This window comes from Panthera pardus, unplaced genomic scaffold, assembly GCF_024362965.1.
Source record: "Panthera pardus isolate Hobbes unplaced genomic scaffold, ASM2436296v1 HiC_scaffold_8, whole genome shotgun sequence".
Taxonomy (NCBI): Eukaryota; Metazoa; Chordata; class Mammalia; order Carnivora; family Felidae; genus Panthera; species Panthera pardus.
The window spans coordinates 32,423,825-32,446,345 of NW_026527013.1; the positions used below are offsets into that span (position 1 = coordinate 32,423,825).

The 22,521-nt window shown below is 43.3% G+C and overlaps 1 protein-coding gene and 1 long non-coding RNA gene across 9 annotated transcripts in view; one reads left to right on the top strand and one right to left on the bottom strand.

Annotated features, from left to right (window-relative positions):
• LOC109279056 (uncharacterized) overlaps positions 1-22,521 on the top strand; it is a 309,036-nt gene that overhangs the window by 217,673 nt on the left and 68,842 nt on the right. The window contains exons 3-4 of one of the 8 annotated variants that reach the window (XM_053897784.1): positions 5,250-5,354; positions 5,697-7,093. The exons of 4 other annotated variants lie outside the window; for them this stretch is intronic. In XM_053897784.1, coding sequence (XP_053753759.1) covers positions 5,250-5,354; positions 5,697-5,730 — 139 coding nt within the window. In that variant the 3' untranslated portion in view covers positions 5,731-7,093. Of the gene's footprint in view, positions 1-5,249; positions 5,355-5,696; positions 7,094-22,521 lie in introns of those variants that run through there. 3 more of the 8 variants (XR_008420463.1, XM_019469814.2, XM_053897787.1) reach the window with 3 other exon arrangements.
• The window catches only part of LOC109279053 (uncharacterized), a 230,860-nt gene continuing 229,774 nt past the window's right edge, over positions 21,436-22,521 (bottom strand). The window contains exon 5 of the long non-coding RNA XR_002085977.2: positions 21,436-21,666. This is a non-coding gene — a long non-coding RNA (uncharacterized LOC109279053). The remainder of the gene's footprint in view (positions 21,667-22,521) is intronic.

Genomic DNA, 22,521 nt, shown 5'->3' on the forward strand with positions numbered 1-22,521 from the left:
AAGTGATACATTCTTTATTTTCAGAGCCAGAAGGATTTTTTGTTTGTTTGTTTTTTTGGCCAAAGATTTATTTGCAACTGAAAGAACTAATGAAATAAATGGGCCAAAGTCCTCTTTGTTATTCAGGCAAAAAGTCCACGGAAAGTACAGAAAGGGCTGAACTTCATGGTGACCTCAGCAAATACATTTTTGGAAAAAGAGGCCTGGAGTTTGGTTTCTACTCCTGCCCATGTGTCTCTGGTACTCTGCCCCAGCCCTGTCAGTGGGAGAGTCCACTCCTACAATCAGAGGAAAGGAAGGAGTGGTGTGGACAGGGGGTCCAAACCCCCAGCTGTATGTCTTCTTCCAATGTGACAACTAGTTCTGCGCTTCCTTGCGAATGAATCACTGATCAACCTAATGCAGGAGACAAAGACCTGTGGCCTGTAATTAAAGCCCTCATTTCAATCCCTACTTATTTTCTAGGAAGGCAATATGAAATAATAGGTAAAAGCACATTTCATGAGTCTGTTATTTATACACTGTGTGTCTTCCAGAATATGACAGCCTTTCTAAGCCAATGGCACCCAGGGACAAGGCTTTGTGTGTAGAGGCTTATCAGCACGGTACCTTCCTTGCTCAGACAATTTGTAGCCATCGGTGATTAATACGACTCATTCAGTTAGCTGTGAATCTAACTCATCAAATTATCATGTAGTCCACACTTTCCACCAGGAGCCCACACCTGTGTAGGAAATACTCTTGCTGGAATTGAAATGCACCATATCTGCAATTTTTTACTGGTCTACCAAAAAGCAAGTCTTGAAAGAGGAAGTAAAGTGGGGCCAGCACGACCTGGACCGCTGCAAACTCCTGGCTGCCTGTGGCTGAGCTCTCTTTCCCAAATGTTCGTGAAGGGTGTGTTTAATAATGGAGTTCTGAATGCTATATCCATTGCCTTCTAGCTTTTAGAACCCACATTTTTCTCATTTTTGAAAACTGGAATAACATATTCCTGTCTCCAATTCCCTGGCCTTGCTCCCAGTCTCTGATTTCTCTAAGACCGCTGACAGTGGTTTTGTAATCACATCTGCAAACCCTTTCTATGTTCTAGAATTTAATCCAACTTGAACTCATTAAGTGTCTAGTTCCCTTTTATTATCTCTTGTGCTATTTCAGGCTTCACTTTTCTCTTTAAAAGCATGTTTCTTTAAATATTACATATTATACGTAATATACATGTTCATCTGAAGATTTCACAAATATGGTTAAGCAAAATGATGAGGCCAGAAATCATCAGTAATCCTAGCACGTGAAGACGATAATGGTGGTTCCAGATCTGCAATGCTACCTTCTCTGTGTTTCTTAGTAGAAATAGATACACATGCTGCTGGCTAAATAAAGCATGAAGCTTTCCCAAACAATTCTTTTTCTACAACCTTATTTTTAATGTTAGCATAGGGCTTCAGTATAGCTAATATGAAATAATTCATTTGAGCATTTTGGCTTTTCAGCTACTTGCTATGCTACCAATGCCACAGTCACGGCTTTGGTAAAAGGAGGAGGTGCTCAGTAAATAGTTGCTGATGTCCTTAAGTAAGGAGGCTCCACAGGCATGACGATGCAGACTTGGGAGTTAGAGACACTGTCCTGAAGCTTACTATCCCCATGTTATATGGCTGGCCCCAGGCCAATCTCCAGATTCATCAGGGACTCAGTTTTCCTTCAGAGAGCTCTCTCCTGGTAAACGGGGGTGACAGACAGTGGCTCCTGGAAGGAGATCTTGTGAAGGTTAAATATAAATATAATGCTCGTACCACAGGGCTTGGTTCTTAAGGAATATCCAAAAATAATAGCTATTGTTGTTAACATTTTTTTGGTTATATGATTCTGTATGGTTGACCGTCTACGTACTTTGAAAACAAAGATGTTTTTAGAAGTCAGTGGTTCTCTTCATTTAAGAAATTTACATTTTGAGGGGCGCCTGGGTGGTTCAGTCGGTTAAGTGGCCGACTTCGGCTCAGGTCATGATCTCGCGGTCCGTGAGTTTGAGCCCCGCGTCAGGCTCTGTGCTGACCGCTCAGAGCCTGGAGTCTGTTTCGGGTTCTGTGTCTCCCTCTCTCTGACCCTCCCCCGTTCATTCTCTGTCTCTCTGTCTCAAAAATAAATAAACGTTAAAAAAAAATTTTTTTAAAGAAATTTACATTTTGAACTCCATGCGAAGTAAAGGGAATTCAACAGTGCCCTATAAATACGATCTGCATAAGCATTCATGTTCAAACACTCATTTCATATCGACAGTCACTTCTGCTATGATGGGACATATATACGTTCCTAAAAATTATCATGCTATGCAAGTAATCTGAAAAATACCACAGGGCTCATGGGACATGGCGTTATAGCAGCGATTATCACTCACAAAATCTCAAAATCCCATACAATTTTACCCCTCTCCTTAGGGGACAATTACAATGTCTGGAAACAGTTTTAGTTGTCACACTGGTGGGCAGTGGTAAAAAGAAGGGGGTAGGGAAAGGCCAGGGATGTTGGTAAACATCCTGCAGGGCACAGAACACTTCCCACAGCACAGAATTACCCAGGCCAGTATACAAAAGCACCGAGACTGAGAAACCCTAGGTTAGGGACACAACACTCGAAAATTTGTCCAGGCCTCATTAAAGGAAAAAAGGCTAGCTATCTCATAAAAACAGTCACACAGCATAAAGAAATGGTTAAGAAATGGTTAAGAAATGCATAAATACCGCGGCATCGGGTGGCTCAGTGGCTCAGCATCTGACTCTTGGTTTCGGCTCAGGTCACGATCTCGCGGTTTCTGGAGTTCGAGCCCCACCTGGGGCTTCCCTCTGACAGGGCAGAGCCAACTCGGGATTCTCTGTCTCAGTCTCTTTGCCCCTCCCCCAGTCATGCTGTCTCTGTCTCTCTCAAAATAAATAAATAAATAAACTTAAAAAAAAAAAAAAACCCAAAGACGCATAAATACTGCAGTAAATATTGCACTTTGCCTTGAAAAAGACCTGGCGTTTGCCTCTGGAAATGGGCGTTGGAAGGGTTGCGGCCTGTGGGCTACTGTGCAGTGGGTGGAAGCAGCGTTGTGTACAATGGGACAGACAGTTGTAGCACCAGACGCACATAGTGTGGCTCATAACACCCAGGGTGGCCTGAGGTGGATGCTGATGTTTGGGGGGGAGGGGGGTGGGTAAGTGTATTTCCCCCCAGTCCAGTTCAGCAAGTGGCAGTTTTCTGCCCTCGCCTACTCTTTCCTGGGTGATGAAATCATGCATAAGCACACATGCAATTCAGTTATGTCCGAATCGTTCCTTAACGTATCCGTGGAATTGGAACAAATCCACGTTTTCAAAACAGATTTTATAGCAGAACTGACTATACACACATAATTGCCCTTAAATTGATTTAACTAAAACTATACCTCACAGCAAGAGTGATCCTCAAAAGTGTGACAGACTTCATTATCACAAAGACTTTTAACCTATAGAAATTACCAAACAGGAATGTTCAGAGAAGCAACGAGGACCCTGGTTAAATAAAATTCTTTCACACGCGGTTGTATATAGCACAAGACTTTTCCATGACCTGGCAAGCGGCCTGTGCTATTTATAACGAAGCCTACTTTAAATCCTGTACGATGCTGAGATATTTAAGGGTGAAATTATATATGTCAGATTTATTTGCTTCAAAATAATCCAGGTGGGAAGAGTGAGTAGTGGGGCTAAGAGGAGAAATAAATGGCCACGAGTTTATAAAAGAAGTTAGCAGATGGGAACGCGGAACTTGGTTATAAGCTTCTCCCTACTTTTGAGCAGTAAGAAGAAAGAGAACAATAGTTAATTTAGAAAATGGTATGCAGTGCCTTTGCAAACAGGTTCATATAACTATTGATTGTAAAATGGTGAGACTGCTGTTTATGGGGCTCCCGTGTAGCTATCGTACTGAAATATCATGTTAAAAAAAAATGGGATGTATGGAAGGTATTTAAAGCATGCTTCGTTACCAGAGTTCCCAAAGGACCGGCTCTTCTAAGTAGAGTACGATGAGTAGTAAAATCAGGTGTCAAAAGGAGAAAATTAACACTCACATCAAGGTCAGTGACCAGGGCCAACTACTCAGGGTTGTTTCACAAGCTGAGAATAGTAAAAGTGTGAACAGTGGAGGTGAGGTTGACCTTGTGAATCCGGACTGAACAAAGGAGGATACTGTGGTGGTTAAGAGCTTGGGTGGGCCTCACAGTCTGACCTCGCTGGGGCACATGAATCCAATAACTTTGAGAAGTTTTGTTGCCCTTCAAGTTTATGAAAACTGGATACTTGTTATAATGAAAAAAAAAAGGGCAAGTTTTAAAGGAACAACAACAGGGCTCACCGGAGATGTTAAAGGCACATCAGAATAGACTTGCTGAAGCTCCAAAGCAACGTTGAGGTACTCTTTGGAGCATCTGATGAAAACCAGAAATAATTTGCTCAGAAAACGCACGTATGAATTCACACCAACATTTGCATGCAACGCCAAGAGAGTCACAGACCCCCGAACATTCCTTCAGGCACTGGGTTAAGAACCTGGATTAGGGGCCGGTGCCAACCGTTGGTCTAGAAGCCAGAGAGTGAAGACAAGTTAAATGCGTTCCTGTCACTGCAGCTGTTCCTCCTGACCTATTTCTCTTGCCAGAACAGTTTCCTCCACTCACCCAGTTCTACCCCCTTCTTCAAAGTCCCTCACTTTCCGGGCGCCTTCCTCAGCCAGGGCTATCTGCAGAATTTCTCCTCTGAACTCAGTACGGAACTTATCAGTGCTACTATTTTGGTCCTTAATCATATGCTCTCTTTGGATGTTTGTCTCTGGATACCTGTGTGTGTGTGTGTGTGTGTGTGTGTGTGTGTGTGTGTGTGTGTGTGTGTGTGACGTATATAAGTAGATTACAAGCAACTTGTGAGCAACACCATGCATCACACTTCCTGGTATATCCTCCCAGAACCAATGATGTACAGAACTAACAAAGAAACAGATGCCGTATGTGGCTTGGAAGGAGGCACTCATGAAATACTTACCGGACAAATGAATATCTTACTCCTTCCCTCGCTCCTTTCTCTAATACTTCAAACTTAGCACTGTTTGCTCCTTCTGTCAAGAGCACTCTTTCCCCAGGACTCCCTAGCAAACTCCCATTTATGATTTGAATCTCAGTTCAGAATCTTCAGGGAAGTCCTCTGACCTCACTCTACCCCCTTCCTCCCCAGCTCCATGGCGTCGCCTCTGGAAGATCTCTGTCATGTTCCTACATGCAGCACGCAGCATATGGCAACGATTCCCCATGGGTGGTCTCCCCCCGCTGCTGGGAATAGGTGAGGCACGGTGCCTATGTAGTACACGGAGGGACACGTTTACTTGCTTATGCATTTATTTTAATGTGCATTTGTAACAATGTAATAATACATCAGACCCACAATTTCACACTGTGTATTGATGAGGGTGAGGCTAAGTAAAGAGGAAAAAGAGAGAGAGAAACAGAAAGGAGGTTTAAGGAAAAGTAGTGAGCAACTGACAACCCGCTTGTTAGGTATGGTTTTACGGCAGAATTTGTGGAGGTGAGGTATGTTTATTCAGTGTTTTTGAGCACCAGGCTGGCATTTGGAAAAGGCAGGTATGTCATAACATCCTGTCTCTGTGTCCATCTCTCTTCCTAGGAGGCAGCCCCAGGAGGGCGGGGATGGACCCTAAGGCAGCTCTACACCGTCCAGAGCTGGGGCTCAGGAGTTCTTTGGCTGAATCGGGTCAAAGAGGACTGAATTAAAAAATTGTGTCGCAGCACCAGCTTTGCCCTCCTCAAAGCGCTATTTTGTCTGCTCCCTGGAACAGAGGGAAGGCACAATGATAGGCCAGAACATCACAGCTCTTTTTCCCCCCGACATGTCCCCAAGTAGTCCAGACAGACCAGTGCAGGAGCCCATCCTAATAAAATCCCACCAGATGCCTTCGTTTGCTTCAACCTTCTTCCTGGGTTTTCTAGGCAGCATGAAAGCCTAGTTACGCTTCTGCAAAGAGCTTTCTTAACCAAGGGCTCTCAGAGTCTCTTCACCGTGAGCACAAGTTTTACCCACCCAGGCGTTTGCTAACTCCACAGAACAATTCTTATTACCTTAGTAATCATGAGTTACTGAAAGAGAGGAAACGCAAAACACAAACGCTGCACCAAGGGAAAACTTGGTCAACCGGCACCTGCCAGAAAAGCCCGGAGGGTGGGAATGGAGTGGGGAGGCTTCCGCGGGCTCCTCCCCAGGGGGGGCTGCTGCAACTTCCAAGCTGAAGGTCTTTGTGTAAGAGGTGAGGGGTGTGGTGGACCCAGAGACTTGTGGCTGGCTGGCGAACAAAGGAAGGAAAAGGGAAAGGCAAGGGTGCTTCCACTTTTCAAGGTAACATAGTTGAACGAATCCAAGATTGAATTGGCCGCAATCACTGGTGATTCATTTTGAGAATATCACAAAGGGCCTCTTTCCCCCCCAGTTTCCGCTGTAGGGATTTCCCAGGCTAAGAGGGCAGCCCAGTTTGAGTCACCGGGTTGAAGAAACCTAGAAACGATAACGTGAAACAGATCAACTACACCCATAAAGGACTGTCAACCCTGTGCCCGCAAGAATTCTTTCAACACTAATTTCTCTATCATCAAATCTGGGTTTTTGTAAGTCTATTTATAATGGGACTCCAGCTTTCTTTCTTTGCTCTGTATCTTCCCCCTCTGAATGGTCAGAGGGCCATCTAAGAAAGAACTGACAAGTTGAAATTATCATCAATTATGCTGGCTACGCATTACCAGGTATCACAATGAAGAGCTTTCCTTCTTTTTGGGGTGTGGCCAGGTATCTCTAATAGAGAGATTTCACAGGAGCTCAATATCATTTCATGTCTGTTTGACTGAAAATAACAGCATTTTTGAGTGCTGAGTGCATTCTAGGCACTTAACATTCATTATGTCCTTGATTTCTCACAAGAATCCCACCAGAAAGGTAATATTTCATTACTGAATTGTCAAGAAAAGCTAAGGTCTAGAAAAGCTAAATACATGATTGGTCCACCATCACCTAGAAAATAAGTGGCAAAGCCAAGACAGAACCTCCGCTTTTACCTGTTCCCAATTTTTTGTCTTCCCACTCCCCTGATTGCCCTTCTAGAAACTCTATAAAGACAGGACTTAACAAAAGCAAAAAGGAATGTGATTTAGTACGACAGTCAAGTAAAGTGTGACTCATCACAAATGTCCATAACATGACATATCTCTTGCTATGAAATAATTCAACAACCTCACTCCGTTCGTGCATACGTGCCAGTCAGCCCCCATAAATCCCCTGGGGCATGTGCCCTAATGTTCCCTATTCATCCCCCAGTCTGATACCTTGCAACCACACGCTGACATCACAATATTTATTTTGTTAATGGGTGGGAACAGAGGAAGTGGCCATTTATGGGGCATGCGTTTTTTTTTTAAATGATTCCATTCCTGGCATTTGTGAACACCAAAAGCCCAGCGTTCAGCTCATTTCCCTGAGGATTTGAGGTTCTGAAAAGAATGTTTCGGGAGACTGGGGACTCTTGTCGTTTCTACTTCTAGGAGTATCTTCTCTCACTCTGAACTCATTGAACAACCAGAGTCAGTATAGGTGGCGAGAGAGCGAAAGAGCAGACATCTCTTGAAGGAGCAGAAGATGACAGAGACTAAGGGGAAGGCCAATCTTGGCGGCCAGTGTTCATGACTCTTTGCCACACCCAAATCTGGTCGCCATGATATGCCGTCCGCGGTATTCACGCCTTGCCATTGCTTTTGTTTTCTGAGTGTGGGTTTCAATGCTTAGTGGTAATCCACAGGGTATCATCTTCTCATTGCATCTGGCGCCATCTTCTCACCAACAGCCTCCTTATTCGTGGACTGGCTGAAATTCACTGCTCACTTCAGCAGTGATCAAAATCAAGCATCAGGGCCTCACGGCTCCTAACTGACTCAGAGTTCCAGGATCCGAGGCAAGCCCCACGCTGTCTCCTCACGAGTCCCAGTCACATCTATCAGGGTTGCTCTGTTGGAAGGAGCTCTGCCCGTAAACTTTTAACTTTCCACTGTGCGATGTGCGGCCACGCAGGCACTTCCAGTCCCGCTTATCCCCAGGCCAAATATCGGGGTAACGACTGCCCTTTGGTGATGATGTCCAGACCCTCTGAGGCCTGTTCTCACACTCACAGCATTCTGTAGGCTGCTGGAAAAAACTGGAGCTGGACAGGCTTATAAAAAACAAGGAATGTGCCTCCTCCTTAAAGAACCCATCACCTCAGCATACTCTCCCTGGGAGGTTTGCATTCTTTAGAGTCCCCAACTTTCCATGCATAATCCTGGGCCCGTAGCTTCTGTTTGAGTGGAAGTGAATCAAGATAGGAAGGACACACACTGTTACGATTCCCATTTGCAGATGGTGAAACTAAGACCGATAGGTTCAAATCATTTGACTGGTGTTACAAACCTAACTGAACATATAACGGTCAGGCTGGCACCAGATGCAATTCAAACGTTAAATAAGGATTGTTTTAGCGGTCATCGGAGGTGTACTTGTGGGGGGTGGACAAAGGTGAATGCTACATACCTAATGCATCAGAAGCAGCAAATGAAAGGGGGTGGGGTGACAAAAGGGGGTGAGAAGGAGCTGTGGTAAGGCCCTCACAGTCATGAACTATTAATGGCCAAGGAAGGGAAAGTTGTTTTTGCCACACGTGGTTGAATATGAGCTTTTCAGGGCGTGTGCTCACACCATCGACTAACTGTGGGGAACTCAGAGGAAAAGACTTACGTTTCTCTGTGCCTTGGTTTCCTCATTTCCTTAAAGTACAAACAATACCACCTACCTCACAAGGTTGTTGTATGGAAGAAATTAGATAATCTAGATCAAGGTTTCTCAATAGTGGCATTATTGATGTCTGCAGCAGGAAAATCCTCTGTTGGCCAAGGCAGTGAGGCTGCCCTGTGCAGTGGGGCATGTTCAGCAGCCACAATGGCCCCCTGGCCCCCTACTGGATGCCAATACTGTATCCCTCACCCTCAGTCATGACAATCAGAAACGTCTCCAGACATTGCCAGATGTCCCTAGAGAGGCAAAACTGCCCCCGGTTAAGAACCACAGATTTAGCAGCGCCTGGGTGGCTCAGTCCGTTGAGCATTGACTTCAGGTCATGATCTCGCGGTTCATGAGTTGTAGCCCCACTCTGGGCTCTGTGCTGACAACTCAAAGTCTGGAGCCTGCTCCGGATTCTGTGTCTCCCTCTCTCTGCCTCTACTCTGCTTGCACTCTGTCTCCCTCTCTCCAAAATAAATAAACATTAAAAAAAAAGAAGAAGAACCACTGATCTAGACAAAGTGTAGGGGTACGGCACACATTTAATAAATCTTATTAATGAATGTCCACCCTCCTACCTACTTTTCTTCCTGAGATGTCTTTTCTGTGACCCCTTCCAAACATCTCCAGGTCTTCTGTTCCAATATTCGCATTTAAAACAATCTCTGGGGGAAGGGACGTGACAAATGCATTTACTTTGGGAGTGTTTTCACTTCAATCTGGGTAGAGCAACCTGAGCCAAGGACACCACGTCAAATGAGTTCAGTGTAAGCACTAGTGACCTGAGTGAGACCAGTATTTCAGGGAAGTTTCCTTCCTGCCTTCTCAGAAGATAGTTTATGCAAAGGGTTATATATGCTACCCACTTGTAAGATACGAATTAATGGTTCCCAAATGGTTCTGTGGAACTTCAGTTCTAAGTGGATGGGAATAAACCACATAATTAGAAAGTTCTGCAGTACATGAATTTAAGAAATTTTGGGTAGACCAAGATTAAACAGATCTCTTTACTTCTCGGGTCTTCTCGGGGTCTTTCACGTGCTACTCTGCACCATAATTACTCATGAAGAGATATGTTTTGTAGCTTTTTTGAAACTCATTTTTATATGGCACCAATTTTTGTAGGCCAGGAGTCAGCAGACTAGAGCTTTGGGTCAAATCTGGCCTACTGGCTATTTTTATAAGTAAAATTTTATTGGAATACAGCCAACCTCATTCATTTACATATTCTCTATGACTACTTTCATACTACAATGGCAATTTGAGTAGTGACAGAGACTGTAGAGCGTCTAAAGCCTAAATTCTTCACTACCTGGCTTTGAAAAGAAGAAGTCAGTTAACCCCTTTTATAGCCTGAATGGTTTGTGAAAAACACTGCTTTGAAGAACCTCAGTGTTAGAAAGGATTTAAAAGGTTACTGCTGCTTGTGGCAGTGTGACTTCACAGTGGCCAGCTCCTTCAACATCATCTGGGGAGCTTGTTAAGAATGCAGATTCTGGGCATCCTGTCATGACCCACCGAACTAGACGTCTAGGGGCAAAGTCCAGGAACTGAAGTTCAATCAAATCACCCACCAATTCTTACGCACAACTGAGTGCTGCTGGTCTAACCTGATTGCCACCCGGGTAACAGAATCTCTCCTCAAGTGTCTTTGGCCTCCTTCCTACCTCGAAGGGTGGGGAACTCACTACCTTCCCCAAAGCCCATTCTGTTCTTAGGCTGGGAAAATTATCAGAACGTTCTATATGCTGAATATATATAAGTCCTCTAGGAAGCCTACCCATTGGCTTTCATTTCCCTCCACTCCCACTTACAACTGTGGAGTGCATGGAAGCAAGAAGGCAAAGGGCAAAGTTACCCAGAAAATCTACATTTATAATTCCCTGGATCTAGTATTCCTCAGGAAGCCTTCTCTGGCTGCTCCACATCCTGCCCTGTCCAGTGCGTTCAAAAAGCATTGGAGGTTCCTCTGTGCAATCTCCACGTGTCTGTGATCCGGTATTGTAGTGAAAGGTCCAGATATCTGACCAACTCAAATAAACCTGAAGCCCGAGCCCAGTCTATCACTCCATAGCTGTGGGGCCTTGGGCAACCGACTTTGCCTTAGATCTTCATTTCCTTCTCTGTAAAAAGGGTGTGATTATAGCACCTACCTGGGGATGGTTTTGAGGCTTTGATATTACAGGTACAACAGGGCTTAGCTCAGAAGTGGTTTATAGTAAATGCTCAGTGTCATCAAGGAGAGGATGAGGTTGGTATGTCCCTGAGTGGACGATGACTTTCTCCAGGGAAGGGACTGTCCATAGCTTACCATCCTTTGAATGCCAGTGTCTATCATATAATAAAAAAGAAAGACGGAAGAGGGCCGCTAAAACAGCGGCCAAGAGCAATGAGAATGAAAGAGCTGCCTAGTTTCAAATCCCTTTACCACCTGTTGCCTCATGTGTGGTCTGGAGGAAAGAGCTTGATTTCTCTATGTTTTCGTTTACTCCTGAGTGAAAGCACTACCTAGAGTGGTTGTGAATGTTAAATAAGATAATGCAGGCAAAGGACTTAGCACATAACAAAAGTTCAGCAAGGGCTATAATTATTATTGCTGACACCATTGTTATTAATAGTGCCCCCTCAGCATGCGCCGGTGGGTGCTTAGATAAGAGGCTTGCCTAGAAAACATGTCTGTGCTCATGAAGAAGTCTTAGCTCTTTTTTTTTTTTTTTTTTCTACTTCTTATCCTTAGATCCCTTGGGAAATACATAGGCGGGGAGACAGCTTAAATTTGGGACTAGGCTAACAGAGGCCCAGGCAAATCCATCCTAGATTTATATACAGAGTAAATCCTGTGGCTACACTAGGCTGTGCACAGTTAACATTTCCCTCGGTGCCGTAAACCAGACGCCCCTCTCCTCCCCAACTGTTTGTAGCATATTAGGTGCAGATTTCACTAAACTCCTAAACAAGGAAATGACAGTACCCAAAGGAGATGGAAGAATGTCTTGTGTCCAAACCAAATAAAGGAGAGACCATAAATACCAGGGCTCTGAGACATCAACATTCATTCTCAGAAGGCCCGTCTTTCTGCTAAACCTGACTCTTTCATCCCCCAGAGCCTTGCCCTTGCGTACCTCCCTCCGAGTTGAGGCTAATGGCCAAACATGAGCACCTGGAGCTTTTATCACACCTGCTTCTAAAGAGGTCAACAAAGTTGGATATTGAATGTCCTACTGTCTGCTTTATGAGCTGAACATTGTATTAGGCTCTGGGGGCAAAAGACAGACACACACAATTCTTGCCCTTCTGGAGCTCATAGTCCAGTCAAGGATACAGACGTTAACCAAAGAATTTGTGGTTTGCACAGTGATGGAAGCAGAAGGAACAGGGCAAAGGCCCTGTGGCAGGAAGGAAGAAGGCATGTCAGAGGAACGAGAGGGGGCCTGCTTGATTATAGGAGCAAACGGCATGGTACAGAATGAAGCTGGAGAAGAGAGGGAGGTCAGACCACAGCAACACATAGCCGCTCTAACAAATGCAGTCTTTCTGTGCCAAAAAGAACAAGAAGCCACTGAAATATCATAAGAAGTAGATTGATGGGATTTGCATTTCAAAAAGATCAGAAGAGTACTAGATTGAACAGATCCATTAGGAAGCTATTACAGGTAGGCTGGCAAGAGATGGGTGCTGACACTGGCCAGTGCTGATAGACAGCAAAGGGGAAGACAGGCGGGACGGACCCAAGAGGTGGAACTGAGATGAGGAAACAATACCTTAGATCGCAAACTAGGAAATGTATAGCTCCATTCTCCTGAAAAAAATAATAACACGGGGATTTATAAGCCTTCAAAAGTAGAAAAGGAAAGGCGATTCAGTCTTATTGGGCAACACTAATGATATTTACAAATCTATCCTGCTCCATTACAAACTTAGCTCAAAAACTTTATGCATGATTTTGATAAGGGTGCCAAGACCATTCAGTGGGGGCAAGAACAGTCTTTAGAATGAATGGTGCTAGGAAAACTGGACAGCTACATGCAAGAGAAGGAAATTGCACCCTTACATAAGACCAAATACAAGTATTAACTCAAAATGGATCAAAGCCCCAAATGGAAGAGCTGAAACTACAAACTCTTAGAAGAAAACACAAGGCAAAAATCTTCACAACATTGGATTTGGCAATGATTCCTCGGATAGGACACCGAAGGAACAGCCAAAAAGATGGACAAATTTGACTTAGCGAAAATTAGATAATTGTGCCCATCAAAAGACACTGTCAACAGAATAAAAACGCAATCCACGGAATAGGAGAAATATTGGCAAATCACATATTTGATAAAAGATTAATATGCAAAATGTATAGAGAACTCCTAAAACTCAACAACAAAAATGATTTAAAAATGGGCAAAGGACTTGAATACACGCTACTCCAAAGAGCTACAAATGGCCCACAAGTACATGAACAGATGTTCAATATCACTAATCGTTAGAGAAATACAAACTGAAACTCCAGGGAGATGCCACCTCGCAGCCATCAGGAAGGCCGCCTCCCCAAAAATCAGAAAATAATGTGCTGCTGAGGACAAAGAGGAGTTGGAACCCTGGTGCCCTGTTGGTGGGAATGTAAATGCAGCCACTGTGGAAAACAGTATAGCATTGCCTCAAAAAATCAAAAGTGGTCCACCATAGGATCCACCAATTCTACTTCTGGTTATATACCCAAAAGAATCGAAAGCAGGGTTTTGAAGATGTATTTGTACACCAATGTTCACAGCAGCATTATTCATAAGAGCTAAAATATGGAATCAAGCCAGTGTCTACTGACAGAGGAGTAGATAAACAAAACGTGGTTTATCTCTACAACTGAAGGTCATTTAGTCCTAAGGATGAACGAAATTCTGACACAGGATACAACGTGGAGACAACTTGGGGGACATTATTCTAAACGAAATATATTATTCACCAAAAGACAAATACTGTGTGATTCCACTTCGAAGAGGTACTTAGAGTCATCAAAATCATAGAAACAAGAAAGTAGAAAGGTGGTTGCAAAGGCCTGGGGTTGAAGGGGAGACAGAGTGTTATTGTTCAGTGAGCACAGAGAGATTCAGTTTCACGAAACGAACAGAGTTCTAGAGATGGGTGGTGGTGATGGCAGCACAATATTGTGAATGTATTGAATACCACTGAACTTTGTACTTAAAAATGGATAAAATGGTAAATTTTATGTTAGGCAAAAATCAGGGGGAAAACTGGCACAAATTCAAGGATTCACTGTGAAGGGCACAAAAGCAGCTTCACAGTGTATGCTCTGGTTAGTTGCAATATATAATTCCATAATCAAAATTCCAAGTTAGAAATAAAACTTTTTATAGCAATATAGATCACTTTACACTTAGCATCGGAGTCAGAAGAGAATGGGTTCAAATCCCAGCTCAGTCACTTCCTGGCAATTGACTAGTAATATCTCCGTCCTGACCCTCAGTTTTCTCATCAGTCTAATGGAAAGGATGAACCCTGCCTCATAGGGTTATTATGAGGCTTGAAGGATATGACATAAGGATTAAATGTGGATCATGTGTATACACTGCCTAGTCCTGAGCTAGTTTTATATATTTATCTATCTATATATATATATTTATTTATTTATTTATTTTAGCTCTTGTCTCCATCGATGACACACTGCCCGGCAGGAACAGACACAACAACAGGAAGAATGAAGGGTGATTTCTTTCAAGACAGGAAAGTCGTACCATGTCTCCATCCCCAGACGATCACCTTCGACAGGGGCTGGTGGATTTAGAATCACAGTAGAGAAACCTCTTAGAAGTAAAAGGATAGGGCAGTTTCAAACATTTTCACATCACAAAGAAATACATTATAGGCTCTGAGCCAGTTACAAACTCTGCTGTTTTCCATTTGATCTGATTGTATTTCATTTAAAAAAAAAAAAACAATCTGGTCACGACTCAACCAAAGTGAGGTGTTTTTTTTTTTGTTTGTTTTTTGGGGTTTTTTTTGACCCTGGGGTCATGACTCACAGTTTGAAAAACACCTGGTTAGGGAATTCACAGTGTGCGTCCTTCCGGGAAGCCTTCCTGGAACACCCTCACCCTGTAGGGGCTGTTCCCACACTTGAATTTCCTTGGCTTCAATGATTCCAGGCTATGCCTCACCATTTATTCATAAAGCTTCTCTTGCCTCCCTAGATAGACTCCCCGTGGGTGTAGCCTTCCAAATCGGCCCTCCTAGCCTCCTCCATTACTTCATATCCAGGAGACCTAATTTAAGAAGCTGGGACAGTTTAATGTATATTGAAGGTAGCACAGGTAGGGGCAGATGGCCAGGAGACTAGCATCTGGTCCAGTTAACCTGCTCTGGCCAAGCACTGGCTCTGTGCCTTGCACTGTGCAAAGCTCAGGAAGAGGACAGCTTTCTTCCAGATTCCCAGGGCCCTCAAGGCTAGGCATGTGCTCAGATTGTGGGAACAGAGCACACAAGCTTCAGCGTAAAGCCTCCGAGGGCTCCTGAACAGGGACACCTGGCACGATGAGACCTTTGCCCTGTGCAGAAACAGCTTCCTTAGCAATAAATAGAGCAAGACTCCGTCGCCCGAAGGCAGGGCAATGGCGCAGATGGCCTTGCGGGGCCTCAGCTTTGGGAAATAACCGTTTGCACTGGAAGCTCCCCCTCCCGTGTGAAACGCACGGAGAAGGGCAACTCTGCGCAGGCGCTTCCTTCCAGCAGGCTGGGAAAAGGAGCTGCTCTGATTTCTGCTTGACTGTTTAGGCTCGGGATGGACGTTCAAGACCCAAGCAGCTGAGAAACCATCCCGTCGCTGAATTGACTGCAGCCCCACTAGCGTGGAGAACAGCGTGGCTGTTGAAGAGGCAGACAGCAGTGGATTTCCAAATTGCCTCCCCCACTTCCAAGCCGTTTGACAATGAAGATATATATATATATTTACCTCTCTGAGCTTCTCTTTCCACACTGTAAAATGGACTAATAATAATATCTCTAGAATAGGGCTGTCAGGAGCATGAAATGAGACTCATATACGTAAAGCCCCTCATATAGTCCCAGGCACATTGTAAATCTTTAGTAAATGGGAGCCAGAGTTATTATTTTTCAACACTCAATACAGCATAATTGAGGGGGAAAAAGGCAGTCACCTGAAACAGCTCTTCCTCCTTTCAGCCAAAAGGACATATTTTCCTAGTGAGAAAACGTGGATGTTAGCCCTCCCTGCCCCCCCCCCCCCTTGCTCCTAGAACACCAAGAGATTTTATCTTGGGAGCCTCTGTGTGATGCTAATGTACAAACATGACTTAGCTGATGATCACCTGTGAGCATTGCAGATAGAAGGATGCCTCTGGCATTGGCCACCTGTCCCCTGGGGGGACCTCCCAGGCTCAGGAGACTTCAGCCAGCCTCTGAGCTTTTCAGAAGCAGGTTTTAGTAGATACTCTTTGGAGGCCTCCCCACTCCTCCCCTGGTTTTCCCCACACCTGCCAGAAGCCCTACTCCCTCCTCTGGGAAAACACACCCCTGGCCTGCTCCCTGTACTGACTCCCAAGGGCCTTCATCCTCCGTGAAACTGTCCCTGAGGACTCCAGCCTCTACCAACCCTTCTTTTCGTTGAGGTCTTACAGTGAAAATCTACCATCTAGAGCAATGCTGTCTCACAAGAATAGAATGTGAAAATAGAATTTTACATTTTTTTTTTTTTTAAAATTTTTTTTTTAACGTTTATTTATTTTTGAGACAGAAAGAGACAGAGCATGAACGGGGGAGGAGCAGAGAGAGAGGGAGACACAGAATCGGAAGCAGGCTCCAGGCTCTGGGCCATCAGCCCAGACCCCGACGCGGGGCTCGAACTCACGGACCGGGAGATCGTGACCTGAGCTGAAGTCGGACACTCAACCGACTGAGCCACCCAGGCGCCCCTAGAATTTTACATTTTTTAGGAGTAACATTAAAGAAATTAAAAAAAAATAAGGTGAAATTGACTTTAAGAAAATATTTTGAAGTCTGCTGTGTGTTTCACGTTTACAGCATATTTCAGTTTGGACTAGCCACCTTTTGTGTGCTTCGTAGCCATGTGCAAAACAAGGAGATTTTGAAGACTGAATGCTCCCCTCAGAAAAAAAGTAAAATATTTCATTAATATTTTTTCATATTGATTACATGTTGCAATGATAATATTTTGGATATAGCGAGCTAGATAAAATATATCATTTCCATTGGACACTCCTTGGCTCTTTTTTTTTAAGATTTTAAAAAGTTTATTCATTTTTGAGAGAGCGTACGTCAGATAAGGGCAGAAAGAGAGAGGGAGACACAGAATCTGAAGCAGAGGCTCAAGACTCCGAGCCGTCAGCGTGGAGCCCAACACAAGGTTCGAACTCACCAACCATGAGATCGCCTGAGCATTCCACAAGCCCCCACTCCCTGGCCCTTAAGGGCCACTTCCTGCTCCTTTTACTAGAAAGCAAAGGCTTTCCCCCACCCCCTTGTACCATGTACTTCCCACACCTGGGTCTGCCCCCAAGCCGACAAGTGGATAGAGAAAAAGAAAAAATGCACAGTTACCCACCCCCAACTCTTCAAACGTAGTTCCTCTGGTCAGAGAGAAGGTTGGGGAGCCTGCCTAAACTCTGCTGCTGTTGTCACTGACCAGGACTACAGCTGACAGGTCTGAAGCTTGCCCACGGGCCGGAGGAGAAGGGGGAAGAAAAAACAAAAGAAAAGACATAGATTGCCCCCACTCTCTCTGTTCCTTAGGGTCCCATTTACACTCCTTGGACTAGAAGCAGGGGCTCTTCTTGGGGTTCTTTCTCCCCGTAACCACATGCTGTTTCAGGATTCATATTGCCCTTGAGCCCGGACCAGAAAATGTGGGAGTAAAAACCTAGGAAATTCATGGTCTCAATTTTACTTAGAGTTCTGGCTTCTTTTTCTAATCCACCTGCTACCACTTACTTTTCAGATTCCTCAGATAGAAGCTGCGTGCGTTTTGTCTAGGGTTTTTGCCTGCATTCAGTGGGAAAAATAAGGTAGAGTGTGTTTATGTTATTTTAACAAGAGCCAGAATCCTCAAGAAACACGTTTTTCAGTGTGTTGTATTGCATTCAGTCTCTATGACACTTGATCATACACAAATGGCATCTATAGAAACTTAGATTGGATTAATTAGGATATCATATTCTAGACCATGCCAAGTATCCACTATACCCACACACTTAGAATGGAACAGACTGCTTTTTGCATTGAGAACAAACACAAAGGGATTTCAACACTTGTCCTTGAGTCAGGAATGAATGAAGAATAACCGGTGACTTTTTTCTTTGTGAAAAGTTTAAACATCTATTGCCCCACATTACTGACCGTCACATATGTGTTTAGTTACAGAATGTATATTACCTCCATGTTTTCAGACCACAGTTTTGTAAACATCTGACTTGATAAGGCAGCTGTTTTATTTATTTGGAATCTCTGATCATCACTCATAGTAGCCTTAAACTTCCTTTTATGGTAGACAATAGAGTTTGGAATTAAGTAATTAAGCATGGATTGCCGAGAAGAAGTACATCCATTTATATGGATCAACTAATTTCCCAAAGTATTGTCCACTTAACCAAAAAGGAAGTGATCCACACCTCTAAAAATCATTAGAGGGCCAGTCATTACTTTGGACACATGATGTGCTCACATACTCACACAGAGTTGATAATGCACTGATAAGGTGAGCCAAATTCCAGAAAATGTTGTGAAATAATTGGGTGGTTAAGAACATCACAAAACGGCAGAGTTATTGGAAATGATATCGTGGATATTGGCATAGTAATATGTACAGCACAAAATGTTTTTATTTAGTTGGTTATTCCTTCTTATAGTCATCATTTATTAAGTGTCTATGATGTGTCATCTGTTTCCTAGACCCTCTCATATGCATAATTTGTGAGTAACCCCAGGTATGTTCTGCTTAAACCAAACCTTACACACAAAGTCTGAACTGACAGAACAGGTATACAGAGAAGTATACAAAGATAAGTTATTGAGTTCTTAAAACAACAAACTTCAAATTCTTTCCATTTACACGTATTAAAGCTACACACATTTTGGGGGACTAGAGACTCACTAAGGGGCAAAAGCCAGGGCTTTGGATCAGAAGCACCTAGATTCAAATCCTTAAAATTAGTTTAAACCTCGACCTAGTCATCTCTGACTTTCATTAGATAACAGTATCTATGTCAAAGGATTGTGGTCAAGTGTGTATGATATAATGCAGCTCAAGTTCAGAGCACAAACAAACATGTGGTAAGCTCCCAATATCTGTTTAACTACTATATAAACTACAAACTTTATTTGTATGATATATAAAGCAAATTATTTATCAATGGTTTATATACATATATATATATATTTTTTCAAATATATGAATTTGTTCTATTACCTATAAGTTTAGAAGAATGATTACATGTAGAAATAAGACAGGGAATATGCTGGAATCAAATATTTGAATTTTCATGTTTTCACAACTCCTGTCCTCTAAATGATATCAATTTAATATTTATCTCATTTTCTTGGGCTATTTTTATCTTTCTCACTTACTAAGCAACCATAGTGTATGTTTGAGGATCTACAGAACCCATGTGAGACATCATCCTTGCTCTCTCGGAGTTTACTTGCTAAAAAGACAAGAGGTACTTGAAAAGGTAAATCTTTTGGAATGAGGATTATTTGTGTTGCTAAACTTTGTGCGGGGAAAGAAGGCAAGTTCACTCACTCTTCTCTTTATGTTTCCCTCACTGGGTGGTGGCTTTAATAAGATAAGAATACTTAAATGGTTATTTTCTTGTGCTTTCAAGTGGGGGTTGAGTCTTTGAGTGGAGTGAGCAGAATACAGAGCAGAGATGACTGCACACTGAGATAGTCTGGGAAGTCGAGAATCATTTAAACAGTAATATAATTTGTTAAGTACCTCCTGGGGCCTAGGCTCTTTGCTAGATGTTTTCACATTTAACCCACACCATCAGGATGCGGTATTACCTCCATTCCACTTCTGTGGTCGGTGAAGCTTAGAAATGCTTAGTAACACACGCAAAGTAAAGGAAGCAAAGCCCAGTGTAAACCCAGGAGGGTCTGGGTTTTTTGTTGTTGTTGTTGTTTTGTTTTGATATCAGTCCTTAGCTCAGGTCAAGAATAGGTAATGCCTTAAAATGCAGATTTCTGTTCCTCTTGAATACCTTCCCTTATCCTTTCTTCAATGGGTACAATTCTAATGATTAATGTGCAACGCTGAGACCCTACCCGGCTCACTTCTGTCTGTGTCGGACGTTGCTTAATTAATCACAGGGCTTTTGTCCACAGAAACTGGACTTCACTTCAGAATCCTTCTGAACACAGCATCCCAAAGCAGTCAGTCTCAACCAACTGACCAAAATTAATACTAAAAATCTGTTTGATGTGTCTCCCATGACACCCTGCTAATGACTTTACTAATAGCACATATAAGACTACGTTTAAATGATTCGCTTCCCTTTTAGTTTTAATCGTAAGGCTTCGGTGACAGGACCATTCATCTTCCCAAATCTAGCCCCTGTCCACAGTCTGCCACATAACACAACAGGCACCAAGTAGAAGTTTTGTTGGATCCAATGTAAGAAAATACTTTCTGTTTAAACCTCTAGGACTACTAGGGGTGCCTGGGTGGCTCAGTCGGTTGAGCGTCCGACTTCGGCTCAGGTCATGATCTCGTGGTTCGTGAGTTCGAGCCCCGCATCGGGCTCTGTGCTAACCGCCTGGAGCCTGGAGCCTGCTTCGGATTCTGTGTCTCCCTCTCTCTCTGGCCCTTCCCCCCTCTCTCTCTGTCTTTCTCTCTCTCTCTCTCTCTGTCTCTGTCTCTCTCTCAAAAATAAATAAACATTAAAAAAAAATAAACCTCTAGGACTACCAAAATGCTGAATATGTTATTGGCTAATAATTAGAATTGCTAACATTTATCAAGAATTTATTATTTGCCACAGATGGAACTAAGTACTTCACATATATTAATTTTTAAATAGTGTTTAAACAAGGATTCCATGAGATAGTTACATTATCCCCATTTTATAAATAGTGATACTCCAGGTCAGAGGGCTTAAATGATTTGCACAAGGTCACAGGCCCAAACCCACATGTTCTGACCCCCAAACCATACTCTTAACCACTACACTGGTTACAGCAAAAGCCCATATAGGATATAATTTTCCATCATACTCTTAACCACTACACTGGTTACAGCAAAAGCCCATATAGGATATAATTTTCCATCTCATGGCATATTTATATAACTGTATTGCTGCCCATTACTGGCCTTCCAGAACTCAGCCAGGTGGTCCCTGAGCTTTATTTCAAAATTTTGCCAGAAAATTAACATCTTTCCCCGCTCTTTATTGGGGTCCTCCCGCTAAAACAACAATCCCCCCAAACTTGTGAATTAACCGATGAGAAATAGATTAAGGTCCCAGAGAAGTCTCTCCTCCTTTTTCCAGTTCCTTATCCCCAAAACCATTTTCGGGTCTACTCTGTGCTGGCCACCGTGGCAGGTGCCATAGGGTACAAAGTTGAATAAGACTTGCTTCCCCACATGAGCATACTCACAGTCTAGTACAGAAGGAGCTGCATGATAACCATGGGCTGTTATTCAGAAAGGCAGGGAATGCTCTGGGTGCATGAGGAAGAGCCACTCCGCTTTGCCTGAGAATCTTGGATGGTGGCAGAGAATCATCTGGGACGCAAAGGAAGGAAGGGCACGCTGCGGAAAGAATATATGCAACATTGTGTTTCAGAGTCTAAATCCAGGCATTCCAGGGACATAACTGTCGATTTCAAGTCTCCGGTAGGTCCCTCCTGTCCCTGGCAACATGATTTGGGATCTTGTAAATCGAACTCCAGTAGATGTGCCCTGGAGCTCTAGAGTTCCCGGCATTGAGGCGACCTCTGTACATATGTTTCCTACACCAACACATGGGAATATTCTTCTATTTATTTATTATTTCAATGCGGTGGTTGATCATGGTGGTTGAAGGGTTATCAGGAGTTTTTGAGGATTTTAGTGCACCTTTTACATACCCTGAGGGTCCACCTTCTGAAATCAATGAACGCCTCGTGAGCATATTCTTCCAGAATTGAGACCTTCAAAAAGAGGCACATAAGTTCCCCAATTTCCTATGAAAGACATTATTCAAGTGTCCTCAAGTGACAGATGGTCTAATAATTTGCAAATACGTGCTCCTCACACTCTGAGGTCAGCTCTGTTTTACTTAAGAGCTTTCACTCACACGAGTACCATCTGGAGCCCACATCCTCTATCTTAGGCTTCAAATAAATCCTGATTTACCTCAGAAATATTTGCCAAGAGTCTGCTTGCTAGAAAACTTACCAGTTTCTCTTCTTTGAGGACTGCCTTTGCAGTATATGAAACCTACCTGGTAGGCGTCCATTGGAATACTCTTTAAAATGCTACAAGAAGATACGTATTGAGACAAAGATTTGGGGAACTGAAGCTAAATCTTCTTTTTCTTTTTCTTTTTGGTATGTGTGGCGGGGGGTAGTCTGCCAAGATTAAATCATTTTCTTTTAGCTGAAGCATCCTAATCCAAATTAAAGC